Below are 23485 nucleotides of genomic sequence, written 5' to 3' on the forward strand. Positions count from 1 at the left end.
CCATTCGCCCAGGATTGATCTGTGTGTGTGTGTGTGTGTGTGTGCGCGCGCGCGCACAAGTGTGCATGTGTAGAGGAAGAGGGATTATTGAATCTAGTCAAAAAAAAGAAAGAGCGAAAAGAAAAGAAAGCATGTAGCTCCTGGGTTTAAAGACTGCATCTGAAGCAGCAAGACCTGGGTTTGTGTACTGAGAAGACTAAAGCACATTAAATACCAGGGCTCTTCTCACAGTCCTGATAAGTCTCCATCTATACCAGTGACACTGAGCTCCTGGATCTCACAGGCAAGACATTTTGAGTGCAGACAAGCTGTGGGCTTTGAGAGCTGAACAGCTCTTTTTTCCTGCCTTTACGTTAGTCACGAGGACTAAAATCCTTCATGCTCCTTGATCCTTCATAGATCAAGGTGCTGTCCATTGCTCTGGAACTGCTGTTTCTAGTTCTCTGAGGGTGAGCAGTGGGATACTGCAGGCCAGATCAGGCTGGCTACATCCTAAGCCCTGCAGAGCAGGCCCTGCAGTTCTTCCATAATGGGAACAAGACTATTTGGTGTCACCTGTGTCCCTTTCCAGGGCAGCAAGCTTCCTACAGTGCTGCAGAAGGCTCGGGGGACACTGCCCTCCACAAAGCATGGAGTTCTCGATGCATAACAGTGCTGGGAAGCAGAAAAGCACAGAGGAGCAACCATTCTCTTCTCTATAATCATCTAGCTTTTGCCAAAAGGAGGGCCCATTGCTCCCTAGAGTTGCAGAAATCTCACCATAACCCTCTCTCCTAGAATTTCCCTTTACAGTGTCCTAACCTTGGAGCCCCTATGCAGTATTAATGGAGATGCACTAGTTGGGCCCATGCCTTTAAAGCCTCTCCATCACTGTGACTGTCTGAAATTCTGCCAAGTACAAAAATTAGTGACTGGCTCTACTAAGAGTATGAGAAAATGCTTCAGTCTTTTCCTCTTTGCTGCTGAGAATTGAGATCAGTGCTTTCCCAAGAACCACTCACCTTAACTTCCAATCAATGGAGACGACTTGGGTTACACAGAGACTCCTCTCAAGACCTCTTACCCTAAGCCTGTTTTTCACATCCATCCTCTTTTCATGTTCAGATTAAAATGGCATCTGCGTGACATGACAGAGCAGTGGGGACAGGGTCACTGCGGTAGCTGCTGTGGCCTCATTCCTCTCCAGGCCTGCTCCTTGGCTTTCTCTCCTGAGGCCAGCCTTCCCCGGCAGAACATTTGAGCAGTGGTCCCCATGGGTCCCCCAGTTTTCCCACTCCTAAGCACTGATCCAGCTCTCAAGTGCTCTTCCTTTGAGGATAGCTGTAGCAGAAGCCATGAAAACATTGCCTCTTTGTACCCTCAGCCCAAGCAATGGGCTGGCAGGGCAGACACCTGCTTATCTGGCCATGGTGCTCCCTTTAGGAGGTCATCCTGGCCTAGGTTAAGTGGCCAAGTCTTGGGGTTCCCCCACACTCACTTCTATTACCTATTAGAAAGCACAGAATCAAACTGCCTGGAAAGAGGGCACTTCTACTGGGGAGCAAGCCCCAAGGTTTGCCCATGCCTCTTCGCTCAAAGCACAACTTCAGCTGTTGCAGGCATCACAGCTAAATAGGACGGGTGCCAAGAAGCCCTAAAGCTAAGAGGTTTAGCAGAAGCCATCTAGAAGAGCCAAGATCAGCCATGACCACTCCAAAGCCAAGAATAGCATAGGTAGCACAGTACTGGTAGCAAGCACTAACGTTTCTCCAAGCATGCCCCCTTCAGACCAGCAGGATAGAGGCAGAGACATAGTCATGCACTACCTAGCCAGAGATTTAGTCTGAGAACTATCATTAGGCAATTTCTTCATAGTTCAAACATCATAGCATGTAGTTAGACAACACTAACGCAGCTATGACAGGACCACCATCAAATTGGACCCACTGTCGTTTGTAATGTCATATGTCATGCATGGCAGTTCTGTACTTGGCACTGGAAGGCAGAACAACCTTCATGCCAGAATTTCAGGACATCCTGTAACAGTCGTCCCTTTTTAACCCACTAGTAACAGTGGAATAAAACTGATACTTGGCCCTTGCCACTGAGTTTGAATTGGTCCAGGATATGTCTCGGGGCAACTGGATAACTCCAGAAAACAGAGCTTTTGTTGAGTGCATGTTACCAGTGCATCGTGCTGATTCCCAACAACCCAATCCTGGAACTAGATGAGACTAGGCATTTCTCTGCTGTTGATTTCTTGCTACCACTATTTTTTGCAACATTGAAAGAAAAAGAAAATGAACAGGTTACAAACCAACACCAAGGAAAAGCTACTTCCTCCTGGGCCACATGCACCAATGATGCAAAGCATGGAGAAGAGGGCCAGGTCACATCTGGACCGATGACTAATCAGCTCAATCACATTCCAGCTTGTATGGCACTGGATTGGTCTTTCCATATCCATGGTAAACAAAGGCCTTCAAGCTTAACTTCCAGTTATTATGGGATCACCACGACCTGTCTTCCAGTCAAGCACATGCTGGGGGTAGAGTGGAGCTGAGAACAGTCGAGTAACAGAATCATCTGCCCTCTCGTCTCTTGTGCCCTTCCCACGTACTTTTCTGCAGAAAGTAAGGACAGAAAGCTGAGGGGACTGTCCCCATGCCTGCCTCTCTACAGCTGCATGCTCCACCCTGCGGCTCAGCCTTCACTGTGCTCCACGAAGGAGTTCCCAGAGGCTGCGCACAGCAGAAATCCTAATAAAGAGATTGTGATGCTATTTCTGATTTCTCTGTGGCCTCCCTTCATTGGCTCATTGCTGGGTCTACAGATAAGTTGGGTCACTGTAGCTCTCTTTCTAGAACTTTCTTGACCCTGTCCCCTCCCAAGAGTCCAGTGGTAGGTGTGTCTAGGGGGCACCACACATACACATAAAGAGGTACAGCTATCTTTGTATCAATCACAGGTACAGAAAGAAAATGAGGGGGCTCTTAAGGAAGGGGTCATAGCTGTTAAAGAAACTGAGGAAGAGGTTTCCCAGTGCACTTGCTATGTATTGTCCCTCTCTGTACCAAGGGCCAGGTTGTTGTTTTTAAGTTTTAGCAAAGGTTCATTTTAGTAAAACAGTTAAAGCATAGAGAAATAGAAACATTTCTTGCTCAGCATGCAGGAAATGGGAGTTAAAAGATTCCTTAGGAGCTGCTTTAGACACTTCTTCCAGTTCCTGCTGAGATGCAAAGTAGAGACACAAGTAGGTTCTTTTCTCCTAGTCTTCTGGGAGCTCCTTAGCCTGAGAGTTTCCTCTCTATTTTCACAGATTGTTTATGATGCTAGAGTAAGTCTGAAAACTCATTAGAAGGGCTATGAAATCCCCTTTCATGGCTTTATTTGATGAAAACAGAAGCACCTCTAAGCTATGGATCTAGACTAGAGGCATGGCAGAAAAGGTAGAGTACCAGCCACGAACAAGCAAGTGAAGCAAAAGCACAAGGCCCTGAGCTTAAGTCCCAGCATCAACACACACATACATACAGTATGGATCTGACACAACCTCCAAAGCTACAGAGGTCCCAAGTACAAGTAATTGTGAGCATTTTGGAGCACTTACTATGCGTTAAGAAGCCCTTAGTGGGGCTAGGGATGTGGTAGAGTGTTTGCCTAGCGTACATGAAGCCCTGGGTTTGATTCCTCAGCACCACATATATAGAAAAGGCCAGAGGTGGCGCTGTGGCTCAAGTGGCAGAGTGCTAGCCTTGAGAATAAAGAAGCCAGGGACAGTGCTCAGGCCTTGAGTTTAAGCTCCCAGGACAAGTAAAAAAATTAAGTCCTAAGCAAGGCTACATTCCTCAGGTGAGGAACAGATGCCATATTTCCCAGTGTCACATCTCCACACATCTAGAAAGGGAACTAGCTAGTCTGCCTTTAGCACCATGTTCACTGTCACTTTATTGTGCTACCTGTCAAAGCACACCTTAAGGGAACTACTGCAGGTGGTCTAGCTCCTCCCCTTCCACTCCTGGGAAAAGACCTAAACAGGTGATGAGGTCTACAGTTGTCCCAGATGACTTACTAACTGCACAACTCACCCCATTCGCTCCCTGGGCTCCCAAACCTCTCCTCCCTGGGGTTTTCTCATGTGGGTTGGGGAACCAATTGGACTCAGCAATAGCTCAATAACATCCTGACCCCTTCTCCTTGTCTCCAGGTTTCGTGCACTGGGGCAGAAAACATAAGCATGAATATTGAACCTTACTGGACCAGAACAAGGTTTTCCCACCCTAAGTCCAAGATCCTGACTGAAAGTCTCTCCTAGCACCATTCCTTCCACCAACTGCCATGCCCAGCTGACCTGGAGTCTCAGCTACACATACTTCCACACACTCTGTCCTCCTCTGGTTCAAGTGCATTCCTCTATCTCTAGGGAAAATAATTCCCCAAAAGGAGATAGTGGCTGCTAAATTTCCTAAAGTGGAGACACTCAGGCTCTCTCTCCACCTTACTCATTCCAAAGGTTGCTTAGAGTTTGACCTTGCTGAACCCGTGTTTCATCTGTAGAAATCTGGAGAACAGTCCCTGCCCTATTGCTGGTCGTTGAGTGAGGATGGGCTGAGATTGGTAAAAGGAGACGGAGGACCTTGCTAAGCAACAAGGATTCCTGTTCCATCTGAAATTGTGTTATCTTCTACCCTCCATAGTCCCAGGCGTTGCAGGGTACCGCCAAATAGCCTCTGTCCACAGTGCTGAAGTCACAGACAAGCCAGGAGACCTTCCATTCTTCTTTATCTCTTCCTTACGTAAACATCAAGCTCAAAGATGGCCCTAAAATTCAGATGGTATCATCAAAATGTTTTGCACTTATTTCAAATATCTTTGGTCTTTCAAAATTGTAGTGGGTGATTTGGCAGAGAGAGATAGAGACAGAGAGACTATGATCTTGGTATGAGTGAACTGCATGAGGTGGCTACCAGAAAGTAAAGTGATGTAATCTGAGGCTATGAGGAATGAAGTTCATCATCAGAGAAAAGAGGCAGCCTGTCTTGTTTATAGCTGCACCAGCACTCCTGAGAAAAACTAGTGCCAGGCACCACAAACCATGCTTGTGAAAGAAACACGATCCTTGTAGTTAGATCAAATAAGACATAGGGGAACTCATGAAGGAATGAATCCTGAGAGCACAGGCATAAGGGATGCAAATGGCTAACATTTGGTTGATGAGGCCAATGAGGTTGATATGTTCAGGACTAAAATGAAAGATGGATACTATAGGAAGGTGGATTACTGCTTAATGGGGAAAAAATTTTTTTTAAACAAACCCAAAACTAGGTGCCAAGGAGAGGTGTGAGGCTATATATTCATGTGACAGAACTGCTGAGTTAGAAATGAGATACCTTAACAAATATTAAATCCTCTTGAGATCTGAGATCCTTATCAACAAGCACCTTCTCACCCATTTCTGAACTGGAAAAAAACTACAGGGATAAAAACTATAGCTTTAAGAAAACACATAGTTGGGCACTAGTGGCTCACACCTGTAATCCTAGCTACTCAGAAGGCTGAGATCTGAGAATCACAGTTTAAAGCCAGCCCAGGCAGGAAACTTTGTGAGACTCTTATTTCCAATTAACCACCAGAAAACCTGAAGTGGCTCTGTGGCTCAAAGTGGTAGAGCAGTAGCCTTGAGCAGAAAAGCTCAGAGACAGTGCCAAGGCTCTAATTTCAAGCCCCACAACTGACAAAAACAAAACAAAACACATAGCCCTAAAGTTCTGGCATTAAAAACTGGAGAAGTTCTATTTCTTTAGTTCACAGGTGGGTTCTTGGAGGTTTGCCTGTGAAACCTGATGTTGTTCTCCCTCTGCTGGTCATCCCTGGTACTGCTGTCTCATCCCAAAGTAAAAACTAACCCCTTTAAACAAAATGGTTCTAATTAGTGTAGGTTCAGAACATAGAAGAAGCCAACAAGTAACAGTGAGTTAGAGCCCTAGTCAGTTCTTGGTCCATGTGTGCAAAGATTAGAATTGAATCTTGGCTAGGAATATGGCCTACTGGCAAGAGTGCTTGCCTCATATACATGAAGCCCTGGGTTCGATTCCTCAGCACCACATACATAGAAAACGGCCAGAAGTGGCACTGTGGCTCAAGTGGTAGAGTGCTAGCCTTGAGCAAAAAGAAGCCAGGGACAGTGCTCAGGCCCTGAGTTTGAGGGAAAAAAAAGATTAGAACTGAATCTTATGATGAATTCAAGGATCAGGGTGTAGTATGTCTAGGAAAGGGGGCTTAGGTTGAGGCTGGATTGGGGGAACTGTTTTGACCAGGAATCTAACCAGAGTCAGTGTCTCCATTGATACCAAAGTTTGGACTCAGTGTAGGACTATATCCTAGACTCAGATACCAGCATGAAATACATATCAGGGGAGATGCCAAGGGTCTGGCCATAGGAAGGAATCAGTCTGCATTCAAAGTAATAGGTTAATGTAGCATTCCCGTGACTGCACAAAAGCATCAGCTAATGAGCAACCAGTCACTGGAGAAATCAAACTGGAATTTTGTCCTGGGGCAGAACAAGGAGTTGCTATTTCAAAGTACTCTGCTAACTTTAAAAGATGGCAATGGGAAGATGGAAGAATCTTTCTTCTCTTTAGAAAGTAGATCCCAGTATTCTAGTTCCAGCTTCCTATTAAAGCCTCCCTGGTAACACCATATATAACCCACAGGTACAGTTTGGGAAGAGAAGAGGCCTATGAGCCAGTTGCTGCATAGAGCTGGCAGCTGTGGGGGTAGTCTTTCCTCCAGGATCCTGTTTCTACTGGCAACAGGGCCTGGCAGCCTCCCACACCCAGATCTTAGCAACCATGGGAGCCCCTGGCAACTGCTGCCATGGTGACAAGACAGGGAACTGAGAACAGGCTGGGGGAGAGCACTTCCTCAGGAGGCTTGGGGACGTATGCAAGAGAGGAGCCTCCCCCTCCCATACACAGTCTAGGAGGGAACATGTGCTCCTGTCTAAACACCTCCTCACTGACACCCACACCCACCCCTGCCCACAGGTTCCGGTTCTCTCAGGGCGAGTAAATGAGGGACACCTAGGGTTATGACGTCTCCATGGAAGGGAGGGTGAGTGGAGGTGTTTGGAGCTGACATGCTCATAGACACAGGAATATACCAGCAAACATGATGTCAACTTCTTAACAGCCACACACTTCAACTCTTTGTCATGTAGACGCATGCCTGTACAGCCATGTAATAACACATGTATGCTGACACAAAATCATATACCTAGGGTAAATGACACCGAATCAAGCTTACTACCATACAAAAAAATGATACAGATGCCCTCTCACTCACAGATTGAATCTCAAATGCAACCGTATAAATTTACTCCCAGGCTCACACAGTTGTAGACACATTCATATATGCAGAAATCTGTGAGCACCAAAAGTTAACTTAGTTGAGCATTACCTACATGCCAGGCTAGAACTAAGTATATTACATGTGTTAACTCACAACAACCAGATGAGGTATTGCTGTTGCCTAGCCCCAACTACAAGGAACAAAATGAGACTCAGGTGTGGCAAGTAGCCTACTAAGGTCTATAGTCTGGTCGTACATTTTTACAGACAATGCCACACCGTGCACCATGGTTCCTCACAAATATGATGTCCAGCACAGCGAGACAGAGGACCACCAGCCCCTGAGGGTACAATCTGAAGCCCCAAAGGTTCAAGGCTACACTTTAGCATTAACAGGACCCAGGTAAGGGGTGGTGACTAAACTCTGCCTCTGTGTTGGCACAAGCAAGGCTGGGGGAGGCAAAAGCCAGAACTGGAATAGGAAGAAGCAGAGCCACCCACAGCCCTTGCCCCCAGTCAGGAGGAGGGGGAGGGAAAGCCCCCGGACTTGCTAGCTGGCATCAGTTCTAGGCCCCCTCAACACCTCCATGCCACACTATTCCATTGGCTCATCACAGCCACTCTCTTCCCTTCTCCTTCTTCCTGTCCCATGGATTTTCTGTTCAGGCCTCCTCCCCTTTTCCTCTACCCCTTAGCCTTACTCCCTTTTCATCCTTTCATTTCCTCCATGCTTTTCACCTACCACCTTATTTCCCCTTCTCTCTCCATTCCCCATCCCACCTCCTCACAGTCCCCTACCCCCTCGACCCTCCATGCCGATCGCTCCATCTGTCCTTCCTCCTCAACCCTCCACCCCTCTTCCTCTCATCTTCTCACCCTAATTCTCTCCCTTCCTTTATTCATAACTCTTTACTAGAAGCCGGGTAGTGAGTACTGGAAAGATGGCAGGTAATGAAGGATATGCAGAGCCCAATCCCAGGGCCCCTTTCCTGCTCCACACTGTGGCCTAGGTACTCCAAAGCCTCAGTTTACACCCCTGACCAGCTCACATGACTTCATCGGTGTCTAAACTGTTTCTGAGAACCAGCAAAGAAAGAGGCAACTGAGAGCTTCTTCTCAGGCTTTTTCTCTGCCATCGAACCCCTTCCCCCTCTTCACCCCCAGATTACCCCCTCCCTACCCCCGCTCCCTCCAGCACAGATGGGCCTGGGAGACAGTAATGTGGGCGCCAGGCTCTGTGTCTGCTGGAGCGGCGGCTTCCGCTGGCAACCGCCTCCGCAGCCCTGCCTGCTCTGAGCATCAGGGACACTGGGGCTGAGATCTAATGTTTTAATGAAGAAGGGGGGCTGAAGGTGTTAAGAAAGGGGGTCATGGGCTGTCAAGATGAAGGGTTAAAGGGGAGCTATAATAGGGAGATCGTGGATGTAGAGGAAGGACAAAGAACAGGATGAGAGAGAATCATAGGGTACAAACAGGAGGCTATAGGGACAAGACATAAGTGGAGAGACAGTAGACAAGGAGAAAGAAGGGGGATGTTAAGACTGATTACAAGAGGGACTGGTAAATTACTGAGAAGAGACTGCTCATTTGAAAGCTAGGATGAAGGAATTACACAGAGGAAGGAAAGAGGGGCTGGAAAGAATCATGGAGGTGCCACTCCTGGGGACAGGTACCAGGTTACTGACAAAAAGACCACAAGGGTACTTAAAACTGTCCATCGAGCTATGTTTTGAGATTTTTAGGCCATGTCAGGTCAACCCCAGCTCAAGGCAAAGTAAAACTAACTCAAGTCAGGTGACAGCTGATTCACAATTGGATAGAAGACAAGGAAGTAGTAACCGGTGACCTTTTGGCTCTGGTCTAGGGACTACACCTCCCAGAGTGCATTATTCCTCTCTCTCTCTCTCTCTCTCTCTCTCTCTCTCTCTCTCTCTCTCTCTCTCTCTCTCTCTCTCTCTCTCTCTCTCTCCTTTCTCTCTCTGCTCTCTTTCTTTCTCCTCTCTTCCTGTCTCATTCGCTCTCTCTCCCACTTCTCTCTTCCTCCCCCCTTCTTCCTCTCTCTCTCTCCTTCCCTCCCTCTCTCTTTCTTTCCCTCTTACTCCCCAAAATAGAAAGAAAGTCTAGTGCCACAGCTAACTGATAGGCGCAGTTTTCCTTTAAGGCTGCCTTTGACGTTGCATGGGTTCCAGAAGGTTCTCCCTGGATTCAAGGGGTTGGCCAGTACGCCCCACCTTCTCAAGCCGGAGATTGGACTAATATAGTTGCCCTGGTCCCACAGATGAACCAATAAAATCAAAGGGCGCGTGGTGTGGCCACCCTCTGCCCGTCTCACCAATTATACCGGGAGATGGCGAAGAGGTGTGGCTGATTGATCCCAAAGGGCACCAATCACACCCACACCAATCACTGCCCGGAATGTGAGCCGTGTGGCCGGGTGACAGGGGCGGAGAAGGGGCGGCTACTGCCGAGCCGCTCGTTGAAAGATGCCCAATCACAGTAGAGGCTGTGCTGAGTGACAGGCAGACAGCGCAATGGGCGGCGCGGAGGCGGAGCCACGGGGCGGGCTCCCGGTCCCGCTGTCTGCGGCCGGCGGGCAGGCGACTCCTGTCCCGAGTGGAGGCGGCGGAGCCGGAGCCGGGGGAGGGGGCAGCGGCTATCCGACGGACCGCGGCGACGCCCGCAGCTCCTCTCCGGTGAGGGCGCCTAGCCAGAACTCAAGGGTCTCGGGAGCGGGGCATCGAGAAGCCAGGGGTCTTGTCGGGGGTTGGGACACCGTGGGCCCCGTTGCCTTTTCTGGTGCCGGGGTTCGGGGACTGAGGGTCTCGGGGCGGGCAGATGCTGGGTGTCTGCGGCCGGGGCTGGGCTGTTCCGGTAAGCCAGCGTGTGAGCCGGGTCGGGTCGAGTCGGGTCGGGTCGGGTCGGTTTGGGTTGGGTCTGGTGTAGGCGTTTCTGAGCAGGTCGGCCCGCCAGCTCCGGTGACATCACCGACCCCTCCCCCGCCCAAACCCCCTTCCCTCCTCGCTACTGCCCGCCGCGCCTTTTGTCCCGGCCCGGCTGGGTCTGCTCCGCCCCGCCGCACCCCGCCCCTCTGCGGGGGAGGAGACTCCCTGTCAGTGACTTCATTGAGTAGCTTCTCGCGGATTGGGCTTGGGTCCTCCCCGGAGATTGGCAGGAGGAGCTCGGAGGCCTTCACAATCCCCCCAGTCACAGGTACACACACTGCCACTTACAAGCACACTGCCAGACTCCCTGTCACCTTGCCATACAGCCACTCACTGTCAGCCAGGCACGGCCGTGCCTGAGAGCAGGTGGCCGCTGGACCCTCTCTCTCCCTTCACTCTCCGCACCTGGGGATCAGGTCCGGCTCCTGAACTCCTGCAGCACCAGACAGGCCTTGCTGGGGCAAGGGCCTCTGAGAATCTGAGGAGGTGGCTTCCAGAACTGCAGCGTCCCAAGCAGGCTCCGGTGGAGCGATCAGAGGTGAGGGGCTTGGCTGGGCATGTTTAAGCGCACAGTGCTCTCCTGCCCACCCCCAGCAGCACCCCCACTACAGGCTCGAGGAGCTTTCCGGAGCTTCCCACACTTCTGGGGAGAAGACTTCTTAGCCAGCTTGATGTTTAAAATTCAGCTGGAGCCCTTAAAACTTCGAGCGTGGACGCTGAATGGGTTTGTAAAGTTTCGGTAAGTCCCTCCTGAGAAGGGCACTCATACCCATCCCAAGTCAATTTCTCCACCTCAGCTATGTCCTCCATTGTCTACTTGCTTCCTCCATCCCATCTTCATTTCATCAATTACATGCAAGCTCCACCCATGTATTTCAATGAATTGTACCGTTTATCATTCATCATTTCTCAACCCTCCTCCCCCCCCCCCCAAACATCTCCAGTGTTTCAAATCTCTACAGTGCTCCCGCTCGAATAACTGGTTTTCCACCTCGGCCATTTACACCTGTCATCTCTCATCCCCTTCTATCAGCACCTCATTTTCTATATCAAGCATCTCCCCTGCCTGTTCTTCTGACAGTTCCTCTTGCTGTGTTGCCCCATTTTCCACTCCTGTCTTTATATTCTCATCCTCCTTCATTCTTCATCAAAGGCAGGGCCATGCCATGGGGATCCTTTGTCATTCCACCACGTGGCTTGGAGGGAGGGAGGGAGGGTTGAAAAGGAAAAGGAGGAAAGGGAGGCAGGTCTGAAAGAGTTTGCCCTGTGTCTGTGGAGGCAAGAGAATTATGAGTTTATAATAGCTAGCAGGTGGGTGCAGGGAGGAAGCTCGCTGGGTAAAGAGGTAATGCAGGGACAGCAAAAGGAGGATGGGTAGACTGGCGAGCTGCTCCACTTGTCCTCGCCCTAGAAGCTGCTAGGGTTCACCGGGCACCCTGTTGGCATGCTAGAGTTCCTACCCAGTCCTCTGTGGGGGCAGAGATAGCCAGCCACCCTAGCTCCCTCTCAGACAGCTTTTACTGCTGCTTCCGAAAATGGCTGCTCTCCCCCAAATGCTCTTTCTTCTTTGCTTCCCCCAACTCCAGTCTCCCCCACAGGCATGACATACTGGTGTGGGGAGATGGGGGAGTACCCGCCTTTATGGTACATTCTCTTTGTCATTGAGGTGACTCCCAGTACCATGAGTCAACCTAGTCACCTGCAGCAGGCCTTGTGGGAGCAGGAGGTAGGGTCATTGTCTCTGCCTACCTAGGGCCTCACAGGCATCCCTTTAATAATCATAGCCCTCACCCCTGCCAGAATACTCTGTACACACAACTGCTGTGCAGCAGTCACAGACAGAAAAGCAGGCTCAGCTGTGGCTGCCAGCCCGGACATTGCTAGAAAGATTCTGGTTCTCCCAGCTTTGGAATAGATTTGCTAAACCTCAGAAGGGCTAAAAAAAAATGGCTTCTGGCCATTCCCGGAAATAGGCAACGTCCCCTTTCCTTCACATCCTGTACAATGCATTGATGAGATTAGAGTGGAAGAATCTTTTTCATTTAACAGATGTCCAACACCCCCACTTAGAAGAGGTCATAAGGGAGAATGGATCTAGCTTTGGGACAGATCCTAACTCACAGGGGCAGGAAGGAAGGGACTTGCAGAGAAGATGTAGGAAATAATAGTGGTTAGTACCCAACTATCTCCTAGCAACTAAAGCTGAATAAGGTCCTAGCTTCCAGATGCTTTTATTCACTACATTGGTGCTTAGGCAGCAAAGACAAATTCATACAATTTTGTGTGTAGACACTGAGAAATGAGTAAGGGCAACTGTTGCCCTGGTTGAGGTAAAGACCAAGTCACCCCCCTGCTAATGAGGGCGTTAAAAACAGCAGTTTCCAAAAACTGTGAGTCACCCTGTGATCTGAGTCACATGTGAGGCTTAGCCTACCCTGGGGGATAGGAGCAGGGAGGCCTGGGGTCTTCAATCTAAAACAGCCATACCCTGACTCAGCCTGGCTGGCTGCTAAGACAGCTGGCTGAAGACCCAGGCCTGTACCCATTGCCCCAGCTGTCCTCAGCCTGGGCACCATGCCTGAGGTGTGGCGTAGGAGACCACGAAGTTCAGGTGACCTCACCCAGCACACTGACCTTCGCCAGCTTCTGTACATGAGTCTGTCAGTCCACAGGGCCACTTCACTGGGAAGGGCTTCTCAAGGGTCCTCAGTCTGGCCAAAGGGCCTGGGCCTCTACCTAGCCCAGAGAGAGAGCCATAGCCTACAGCTTTCTGCTAAGAAATGCCCAGGAACTGAGGAAGGAATCTCCGAATCCTAAGATGTCAGAGCTGGAAATCATCTAGTCCAAACCTTTCATTTTACAGATGAGAAGACAGAGATTCACAGAACAGGCATGACCTGCTAAAGGTCACATAGGACATCATTTAGGGAGTACAGGTTCAGCAAGAGTGGGGCTGGGTAGTAGAGAACAAGGGCACCAAGGATTGGCCCTGTGTTTCTTTCAGAAACAAGGAGACCAGCACCGGTCCAGTGGCTGTGATGGGAAAAGATTATTACAAAATTCTTGGGATCCCGTCAGGGGCCAACGAGGATGAGATCAAGAAAGCCTACCGGAAGATGGCCTTGAAGTACCACCCAGACAAGAACAAAGAACCCAATGCTGAAGAGAAGTTTAAGGAGATTGCAGAGGCCTATGATGTGCTGAGTGACCCTAAGAAACGGAGCCTTTATGACCAGTACGGGGAGGAAGGTAAGAGGGCTGCAGTGCAGCTTAATCCCAGACCCCTGTGTGTGTCTGAAGCCCTGAGTAATCCAGTTCCCATAGAAAGAAACCGATGCAAAAGGAGGGGTGAGGGAGGCAAATGTTGGTAGAGGAGACTACTCACTACTTAGCTTACTTCTCTATCTCCCCCTCCTCAAGTTCAGGCCTTAGAAAGATTTGAAGCCAGAGCCAGAAAGAGGCTTTTCCCCTCCCTCTTTCTTTCCCAGCCTTATTAGTCCTGCCTCTAGTCCCGGCAGCTCCATTGGCTGATGCGAAAGGTTGGTAAGAGGGAGCCTGTGGCTCTCTGAGGACACAACATTTACATTCATCAGCATAAAAATCTGGCCCTTAAACAGCCTGGGAATTAACCACCGGAGCTCTGAGTGGAAATGGTTGTCCTGTTCCTTCCCCCATCCTTGTCCACTGAGGCCAGTAGAACAGAGGTGGAGCTGTACCTCCTAGAGGAAGTGGCAGGGATCCAAGAGTAGAAAGGGAACTGCTGCTGGCATCTTACCCCCGCCCTGGGGCAGCTGGTGGCCACGCACAAGGCAGGCAGCAGGAAAGGCCCAAATAAAGCCTCTAAGAGGGTAGCCCCTCCCAGCACATCCCACGGGCATGATGTAGCTGCTAATTCTGGTCCTGCCCCTCAGGGCCGCCTGCCACCCGCCAGCTACAGGCACCTGTCAGGCTATATTAAGAGACATTGTCATAGCTGAGGACTCTCCTTCCTGGGAGGAACTATGCTTCTTTCCCAGTGACATCCACCTTTCTTTCACATTCCTCTCTTTATCCTTTCTACCTTATCCTCAAAATGAAATAGACTAATGATGTATAATGTACCTGACACAAAGCAGGACACACACAAAAAATTTGTTCTTTCCTTCCTTTCTTGCATCGGATTCTATCTTCTTTGATTCTGTCCTCTGTTCGCCCCAGTTCTCACACCTCCCTCTTCTTATTCTTCATGCTGCTAGCTGGCTCCGTTCTTCTCCCACTGAGTCCTAGACTTGCCTACTCCCACACCAGGTGGCTGCTGGAATCCCCAGCATTTTCAGCTAGGAAATGTTTCTGTGATAGAAGAATGGGGAGTGTAGGGGTGGGAAAGAGTTAAGCTATGCAGATACCATGCCTCCATGTGACCTGTCTCAGAAATGCACTCATTCCTCTTCAGCCTCACCTTTGTTTACAAAAGGGGATGCTGGCCCTTTTCCTTTTCCTCTGAAACTTCTCTCCTCCTTTCTGATCAACTCACATGAAAGGCAATACTTTAGACTCTTGGCCTGGACACTATTGTGTCTCAGATCCCCATCCCAGGAAGGCCTCTGAGGATGCACCATGGCCTTTGGGGTACCTCTAGAGCCTGGAGGAGAAAGAACAGCCTTGAAAATGTTGCTTATATTTCTATCCACCCTGCCCCCTTCTCAGTATCCAGCCAGAACAATTGTGCACACAGACTGTGCAACTCTGGCTTGGGACAAGTTGTTCCCAGCTTGAAAAGGGGGTGGTGGCAGAACAGGAATCCCCACAGTGAGAATTACTCCCTCATCATCATCAGTTAACCTCCCTCTCTCCCTCTGAGAGTTCTTCCCAGCTTCCTGAACTTGCTTCATAATTAGCTCAGTAAGGACAGAAAACATATGCTAGATCTTGAGAACAGTAAAGAAGCTACTACCACAGTCCTTAAACTAACTGCTACTTGACCTCGCTGATTAAACCCAAATTTTCCCTTTGGTCCCAGGAAATAAGCAGCTAATTTAAACTCAGGCTTCTCTGGCCAATTGAAATTCTAGATAAAATGTCTCAAGGCTGGAAATTATAGTTTAGTGTTAGAGCACTTGCCAAGTATGTGTGAAGTCCTGGATTTAATGCCCATCCATATCCCCTCCCCCCAAATAACAAAGCCTCACAAAGTAAAGTGCCTTTCCCTAGGTGGGCCCTATCCTGAGTCTGTATATTCTGGATAGATTCTCAGTTTTAATCTCTTTGCTACAATGCCTGTGATCCCCATCATCACCACTATCACATTTGTTAAGATACTATCCAGAAACTGAATTCCTTAATAGGACCTGACTCCAGACAGAGCAACTGGGGTTACTACCTTAAGACCATTTATACCTAGAGGTTGCCCAACATTAGGTGTGGGGTACAGGATGTAGTATTATGTAACTCCAGGGAGCTTTATTCCCATTGTAGTATTGTAGTTGATGAATGTACAACTTACAAATGACACTTCCAGGTAGTATAGGAATAAAGTTTTTGCAAACCCTTTCTAGAAAAACAGTTCCTCATCTCCAAGTTAATGAGCTTTCCTGATTTTTTGAGTTCTTCTGATTTCCCATTTGGGCAGTCAGGGGAAAAGAGGACGCACTGCCAGGAGCAGAATGAAAATGGGCTTCCTCTTGGATTATGTCCTACCTCATCCTAGCTCCCTGTGTGGACAAATCGTGTTTGATTGCTCCTTGCCCTGTGTGTCTTGGGAAATAAATAGAGATTTGGGAGCCAGGTATGACTTGTAAGGTGACACTAAACTAGCCACTCAAGGCCTTATGAAACATGTCTAGGCCATGAGTAAGGGAAATAATTACAAGACTGAAAATCACATCCTCTAGGATCTCTAGCCTTGGTTTTTCCACCTTATTGGGTAACCCAGTTTCTCTGAACCTCAAAATGTACATTCTTCTTGTTGTGTTGTGTTGTATTATGGGGAAGGGAGAGGGGCATGTTGAAGGCTTGGGAGTAATAGGGTTTGAACTCGGGGCTTCATGCTTGCTAGACTGGTACCCTACCACTTGAACAACATCACCACCAATTCTGTTTTGTTGGGTTTGTTTTATGTTTTTGTGTTTTGTGCTGGAACTGTGGCTTGAATATCTCTTAGCTTTTTCTCTCAAGGCTAGCGCTCTATACTTCAGCCAGAGCTCCATTTCCTGTTTTGTGCTGGTTAAGTGGAAATAAGAGGCTCATGGACTTTGCTGCTTGGGCAGACTTCAAACCATAATCCTCAGATTTCAGGCTCCTGAGGTGCTAGAATTACAGGTGTGAGCCACCAGTGCCTAGCTACCCTGTTTTGATTTTGTTTTGTTCTTACTGGTTATTTTTGAGATAGGGTCTTGTGAACTTTTGTGTCTAGGCTGTATCCAACCACAGTCCTGTGCTCTCAGTCTCTTAAGTAGCTAGAATTACAGACATGAGCCACTGGTGCCCCAGCTGTATTGTTTTTGAGACAAGTCTCACTATATAGCTCAAGCTTGCCTTAAACACATGATCCTCCTGGGGCTGGGAATATGGCCTAGTGGTAAAGTGCTCGCCTCATATACATGAAGCCCTGGGTTCGATTCCTCAACACCACATATATAGAAAAACAGAAGTGGTGCTGTGGCTCAAGTGGTAGAGTGCTAGCCTTTAGCAAAAAGAAGCCAGGGACAGTGCTCAGACCCTGAGTCCACACCCCAGGACTGGCAACAAAAACAAAACAAACATATGATCCTCCTGCTTCAGCCTCCCCAGTATTATGCCCATAGGTATGTACTACCATGCCCAGCTACACTATTCTTTTCCTTTTGTTTTTTTTTTTTTTTGTTTTGTTTTGTGTTTTTTTTTTGGCCAGTCCTGGGCCTTGGACTCAGGGCCTGAGCACTGTCCCTGGCTTCTTCCCGCTCAAGGGTAGCAGCACTCTGCCACTTGAGCCACAGCACCGCTTCTGGCCGTTTTCTGTATATGTGGTGCTGGGGAATCGAACCTAGGGCCTCGTGTATCCGAGACAGGCACTCTTGCCACTAGGCTATATCCCCAGCCCCATTTCCTTTTGTTTTATTGTGCTGGTCCTGGGCCTTAAACTCAGGACCTTGGTGCTGTCCTTGAGCTTTTTTTCTCAAGGCTAGTGCTCTATCACTTGAGCCACAGATCCACTTCTGTATTTTTGTGGTTAATTGAGATAAGAGTCTTATGGACTTTCCTATCTGGTCTGGCTTTAAACCATGATCCTCAGATCTCTGCCTCCTAAGTAGCTAGGATTACAGGCATGAGCTACCAGTGCCCAGCTACATTATTATTTTTTTTTTTTTTGCCAGTCATGGGGTTTGAACTCAGGCCCTGAGAACTGTCCCTGGCTTCTTTTTGCCCAAGGCCAGCACTCTACCACTTGAGCCACAGAGCCACTTCTGGCTTTTTCTATATATGTGGTACTGAGGAATTGAATCTAGGGCTTCATGCATGCTAGGCAAGCACTCTACCACTAGGCCACATTCCCAGATGGCTACATTATTCTTACATATGTAATTAAGAGTAGAAATTAAGGGCTGGGGATATGGCCTAGTGGCAAGAGTGCTTGCCTTGTATACATGAGCCCTGGGTTGATTCCCCAGCACCACATATACAGAAAACGGCCAGAAGTGGCACTGTGGCTCAAGTGGCAGAGTGCTAGCCTTGAGCAAAAAGAAGCCAGGGACAGTGCCCAGGCCCTGAGTCCAAGCCCCAGAACTGGCCAAAAAAAAAAAAAAAGAGTAGAAATTAATTTTGCCAGAAGCTTTTCATACACTTTTAGTCTGGCTTTCTGTAAGAGTTAAGGATTGCTTCTTTCTCTAGACCCATGAACTGTGAGCACTAGAGGTCAGGGAAAAGAGATGGGGATGGGGCCAGGATGTACCACACTGCCCCTAACTTCTCCTCCCCTCTAGGCCTGAAGACTGGCGGTGGTACATCAGGTGGCTCCAGTGGCTCCTTTCACTACACCTTTCATGGGGACCCCCATGCCACCTTTGCCTCCTTCTTCGGTGGCTCCAACCCCTTCGATATCTTCTTTGCCAGCAGCCGCTCCACTAGACCCTTCAGTGGCTTTGACCCTGATGACATGGATGTGGATGAAGATGAGGACCCATTTGGTGCCTTTGGCCGCTTTGGCTTCAATGGGCTGAGTAGAGGTCCAAGACGCGCTCCAGAACCACTGTACCCCCGGCGCAAAGTGCAGGACCCACCTGTGGTGCATGAACTACGGGTGTCCCTGGAAGAGATCTACCATGGCTCCACCAAGCGCATGAAGATCACAAGGCGGCGCCTTAACCCTGATGGGCGAACTGTGCGCACTGAGGACAAAATCCTGCACATTGTCATCAAGCGTGGCTGGAAGGAAGGCACCAAGATCACTTTCCCCAAAGAAGGTGATGCCACACCTGACAACATCCCGGCTGACATTGTCTTCGTGCTCAAAGACAAGCCCCATGCACACTTTCGCCGAGATGGCACCAATGTGCTTTACAGTGCACTGATCAGCCTCAAGGAGGTAGGTGCCTGCTCAGGTTGTGTGTGTGTGTGTGTGTGTGTGTGTGTGTGTGTGTGTGTGTGTGTGTGTGTCCTTTCCACTTTTTCTCACTCTCGGCCTCATTTTCCCCAGGCGCTGTGTGGCTGCACCGTAAACATTCCCACCATTGATGGCCGAGTGATACCGTTGCCCTGCAATGATGTCATCAAGCCAGGCACCGTGAAGAGACTCCGTGGGGAGGGCCTTCCTTTCCCCAAGGTGCCTACTCAGCGGGGAGACCTCATTGTTGAGTTCAAAGTTCGATTTCCAGACAGATTAACACCACAGACACGACAGATCCTTAAGCAGCACTTACCCTGTTCCTAGGCTCTGCCCCAGCTAGTCCAGAGTCTACCACAGCAATACCCCACACTTACCCCATCTCATGTGCACCCAGCTTGATGTCCACTGGACACTGGCAACTTTTTCTAAAATGCAAAAAAAAAAAAAAAAAAAAAAAAAGCCACTGGTTTTCAGGAAAAAGTTCCTGTCCCTGACCCCTTTCAGAGCTGGGCTGCTTTGGGGAAGTGGGGGGGGAGGTGGGGAGAGCTAGCCCAGGCCAGGGGTCAATTTTCATGTCACTAGCTTTGAATCCAGTTCTCACTGCAGTGGCTGGTGACTTGAGTGCTACTTGAAGATATAGTTTCCTTGTCCATGCCTGTAAATAGCATGTCCTCCTCCCCTCTCAGCCTTGCTAAAACCTTTCCTCTCCCTTCCCTCTGGCTTCTTCTCACTGGAGGAGGAAAAGGATGGAAAGGACACTGATCTCCCACCCCCACCCCAGGCTCAGTGTCCAAGGTTATTACACACATATTCATACATATGAAGCACTCATCTAGAGCTGTCTGTGCCTCTCCAGGAGCTGGGAGGAGAGGAGATAGGATGGGAAGGTCCATAACCCATGAACAGGGCCATTGAGCACGAGACACTTTCATTTGGGGCAGGGAGGTAAACCAACCCTCAACAGCCTCCCCAACAGCTGCCCAGCCTACACACCATGGAGTTGGAGGTTCCGTCCTTCCTGCTGCTCTTGAGGGTAGAGGGAAAGGAAGGGGGGCTGAGGCATTATGGCTAAGAGCTAGGGCAGGACTCATCTCCCAGCCATCATCAGGGAGGGAAAGGGCTTTGGGGTCAGGTGGCAGCTATTTCCCACAAAGAGATTCAGGGTCACAGGTTTCTCCCCACACCTCTGAACTCAGGGCCTAGCCACCCCAAACTTCCAAGTCCCATTTTTGTGCTATGTGAAACTACTTATTTCTTACCCTTAGAGGCTGTGTGAGGATTTTCCAGCCCTTTTATGCCTGTTGTGACTCCACCCACTCCCTCAGTTGTACAAAAGTCAATAGTAAAGGTCCTGGGGGAAGACTGCTTCAGCTGGTCCTGAGGTGGGGTCTTTAGGTTTTCTCACTTTGACAAGCCCCTGAATGTTTTTATAGTAGTTTTTTTGTATTTTTTTGTAATGACAGTATTATGGAATAAAATAAAGTATTTTAAAAATATGGCATCTGAGCAGGAGCGATGAACCCGGGATGGGGGCAGCTATGCAGCGCCTCTGTCAACTTCTCTTCAGGATCCTGGCCACCTTTGAGAGGACAAACAGGACTCAATGTAAACTGAAGTGGACTCTCACCTTTTCTAAGCTCAAGTCTTCTAGGAATTTCATAACACATACCCAAACCACAACGAAGAACATACCACTCAGCAATTAGAAGAAAGAGTTTGGACCTGGACTCCCCCAGTGTCTCACACTTGTAATACTAGCTACTCAAGAGGCTGAAGTCTGAGGATCAAGGTGAAGCCAGCCAGAGCAGGAAAGTGCCGCTCAGTTTAAACCCCAGGACCAGCACAAAAAAAGAAAGAAGGAAGGAAGGAGAGTTTGTCACTCATGATAAACAAGAACCATCTTCAGAAATTATCTTGATGCCTGGCACCAGTAGCTCATACCTGTAATCCTAGCGACTCTGGAGGCTGAGATCTCAGGATTATGGTCCAAGGCCAATCCAGGCAAGGAAGTCCATAAGACTCTTATTCTGGAAGTGGAGCTGAAGCTCAAGTAGTAGAGTGCTAGCTAGCCTTGAGCACAAAAGCTCAGGAACAGTACCCAGGCCCTGAGTTCAAGCTCCAGTGTTTTAAAAATAATGTGGGTATGAGATATAACAGATTTTTTTTCCTGCTTGTGTAAAGTTTCTCTGAATTAGAGGAATTTTCCTCCTAGAAAATGATGGAGGAGGACTTTCTACCTCTGGTAGGAGACATACCCCCAAAGACAAAGCTTGAGCAGCAGAAAGGGTACCTATAAATTCTTGGGAGTCCTTGGACCATGCTGTTAGAGCCTGAGCTTGTGGGCATGACTCCTTGGGAGGCATGGAACTATTTGCTAGAATCTAGTTGCTAGTTTTCTTGAATCTCATTTTTTTTCCTAGGATGTCTATCATGGTATCTGACCTGCCTGTTCCTGCTGAGACAACCCTGGCCTCAGAGCCTGAGTGACACTACATAGTGTGCCCCTTATCTTTTCCTCCAAGTCCGGTCAGAAAGGAGCCCTGGGGTAGCAGGAATGCCTGTCTGTAGGCTGGCAGTGCCTGGCTGGCCTCTTGGGGCTGACTTTCCTCCCAGCATGACAGCCGTATGTCTGGGATATGGCCCATAACCACTATACTCTTCTGAATTCTGTCCCTAGTCCATGAAGACTGCTACCTTCAGGTTGACCTGGCTCCATACAGAGGTGGGCACTGGCTTCACAGTAACCTTCCTGCCTTAACTTTCAACCTAGGATAGAGACACAAAAACAAGCCCTTCATCCTCATCCTTTTACCTGAGGTACTTTTTGCAGGAGGCTGTCCCTCCTACTGTCAAAACAGGGGTATTGTCCGCAAGATTGTCACTGGAAAGTAGAGCAAAAAAGCTCAGGAACAATGCCCCACTCCTGAGTTTAAGCCCAGGACACACACACACACACACACACGGAATATTCTCAAGGTAATCAAATATTAAGGTCTAAAACAATAAACAGGGACTGAAATCATACAATCTGTATTCTCTGACCACAATGAAATGAAATTAGAAATAAGTATGAGAAGGGAGTTGAAACACACCAGGGCTGGGAATATGGCCTAGTGGTAGAGTGCTTGCCTCATATACATGAAGCCCTGGGTTTGATTCCTGAGCACCACATATATAGAAAAAGCCAGAAGTGGTGCTGTGGCTCAAGTGGTAGAGTGCTGCCTTGAGCAAAAAGAAGCCAGGGACAATGCTTAGGCTCTGAGTTCAGACCCCAAGACTGGCAAAAAAAAAAAAATTAAAAAGAAATGCACCAAGCTGGGAATGTGACTTACTGGCAGAGTGCTTGCATAGCATGCATAAAGCCCTGGGTTCGATTCCTCAGTACTGCACTAACAGAAACAGCCAGAAGTGGTGCTGTGGCTCAAGGGGTAAGGTGCTAGCCTTGAGCAAAAGAAGCTCAGGGACAGTGCCCAGGTCCTGAGTTCAAGCCCTAGGACTGGCAACAAAAAGAAAGAAAAAAAAATACACCAACATATGAAAACTAGAGGAAAGATTCCTAAATAACCAGTAGGTCAAAAAAACCACAAGTAAAACTACAAAATATTTAGATGTGAATGAAGATGTAAATATAACATACCATATTTGTGGAATGCAACATAAGTAATCAGAAGGAAATGTATACTTGTAACTGCTTATATTGAAAGAAAGTGAAAGAAATAGAAGAAAAAGGAAGCATCTCAAATAAACAATTTATATCTAAAAACAAAACACAAAAAAAACTAGAAAATAAGCCAATGCCAGTACCTCACACCTATAATCCTAGCTACTCAGGAGGCTGAGATCTGAAGATCATGGCTTGAAGCCAGCCCAGGTAGGAAAGTCCATGAGACTTATCTCCAGTTACACACACACACACACACACACACACACACACACACACACACACACAAAGTGGAGCTGTGGCTGTAGTGGTAGAGTTCTAGGCTTGAGCAAAAAAGGGCTCAGGGACAGGGACAGTGCCCAGGCCTGAGTTCAAGCCTGAGGACTGGTTCATGCACATACACACACAAACACAGACATATACATGAACGCACACACCTAGAAAAATAAGAACAAAGTAAAACCTGAGCAAGGAGACAAAAGGACGTAATTAAGACTAGCTAAGAAATAAATGATAAGGTCTGGGGATATGGCCTAGTGGCAAGAGCGCTTGCCTTGTATACATGAGGCCCTGGGTTCAATTCCCCAGTACCACATATACAGAAAACAGCCAGAAGTGGCGCTGTGGCTCAAGCGGCACAGTGCTAGCCTTGAGCAAAAAGAAAGCCAGGGACAGTGCTCAGGCCCTGAGTCCAAGTCCCAGGACTGGCAAAAAAAAAAAAAGTAGATGCTTCCAATTACCATATTTTCCTACCTCCTATCATTTCTTTCTTTTTTTCTTTCTTTTTTTTTTTTTTTTTTTGCCAGTCCTGGGACTTGGACTCAGGGCCTGAGCACTGTCCCTGGCTTCTTTTTGCTCAAGGCTAGCACTCTGCCGCTTGAGCCACAGCGCCACTTCTGGCCGCTTTCTATATATGTGGTGCTGGGGAATCGAACACAGGGCTTCAGGTATACGAGGCGAGCACTCCTGCCACTAGGTCATATTCCCAGCC

General features: G+C 48.5%; 1 protein-coding gene across 8 annotated transcripts; it reads left to right on the top strand.

Moving 5' to 3' along the window:
• Window positions 1-9893: 9893 nt before the first annotated feature.
• Dnajb5 (DnaJ heat shock protein family (Hsp40) member B5) lies at window positions 9894-20330 on the top strand. 8 transcript variants are annotated; one of them, XM_048367562.1, is made up of 5 exons: window positions 9910-10024; window positions 10868-11012; window positions 13278-13522; window positions 18211-18812; window positions 18924-20330. In XM_048367562.1, exons 2-5 carry the CDS (start codon window positions 10945-10947, stop codon window positions 19155-19157), a joined length of 1149 nt encoding a protein of 382 aa, XP_048223519.1. In that variant the 5' UTR covers window positions 9910-10024; window positions 10868-10944; the 3' UTR covers window positions 19158-20330. The 8 variants fall into 8 exon arrangements, with proteins under 8 accessions (XP_048223787.1, XP_048223519.1, XP_048223633.1 ...); XM_048367676.1 differs by lacking the exon at window positions 10868-11012 and adding an exon at window positions 10690-10811 and having other exon boundaries at window positions 9925-10024; window positions 18924-19395; XM_048367644.1 differs by lacking the exon at window positions 10868-11012 and adding an exon at window positions 10542-10811 and having other exon boundaries at window positions 9966-10024; window positions 18924-19395.
• Window positions 20331-23485: the final 3155 nt, after the last annotated feature.

This window comes from Perognathus longimembris, chromosome 1 (assembly GCF_023159225.1).
Source record: "Perognathus longimembris pacificus isolate PPM17 chromosome 1, ASM2315922v1, whole genome shotgun sequence".
NCBI lineage: Eukaryota > Metazoa > Chordata > Mammalia > Rodentia > Heteromyidae > Perognathus > Perognathus longimembris.

Bases quoted from the DNA above. Each gene is read 5' to 3' on its own strand.
- Dnajb5 (XM_048367495.1), top strand. From the start codon at position 10,831: ATGTTTAAGCGCACAGTGCTCTCCTGCCCACCCCCAGCAGCACCCCCA. The intron at 13,523-18,210 runs GTAAGAGGGCTG...CCTCCCCTCTAG, and splicing joins TGACCAGTACGGGGAGGAAG to GCCTGAAGACTGGCGGTGGT. The intron at 18,813-18,923 runs GTAGGTGCCTGC...CATTTTCCCCAG, and splicing joins CACTGATCAGCCTCAAGGAG to GCGCTGTGTGGCTGCACCGT.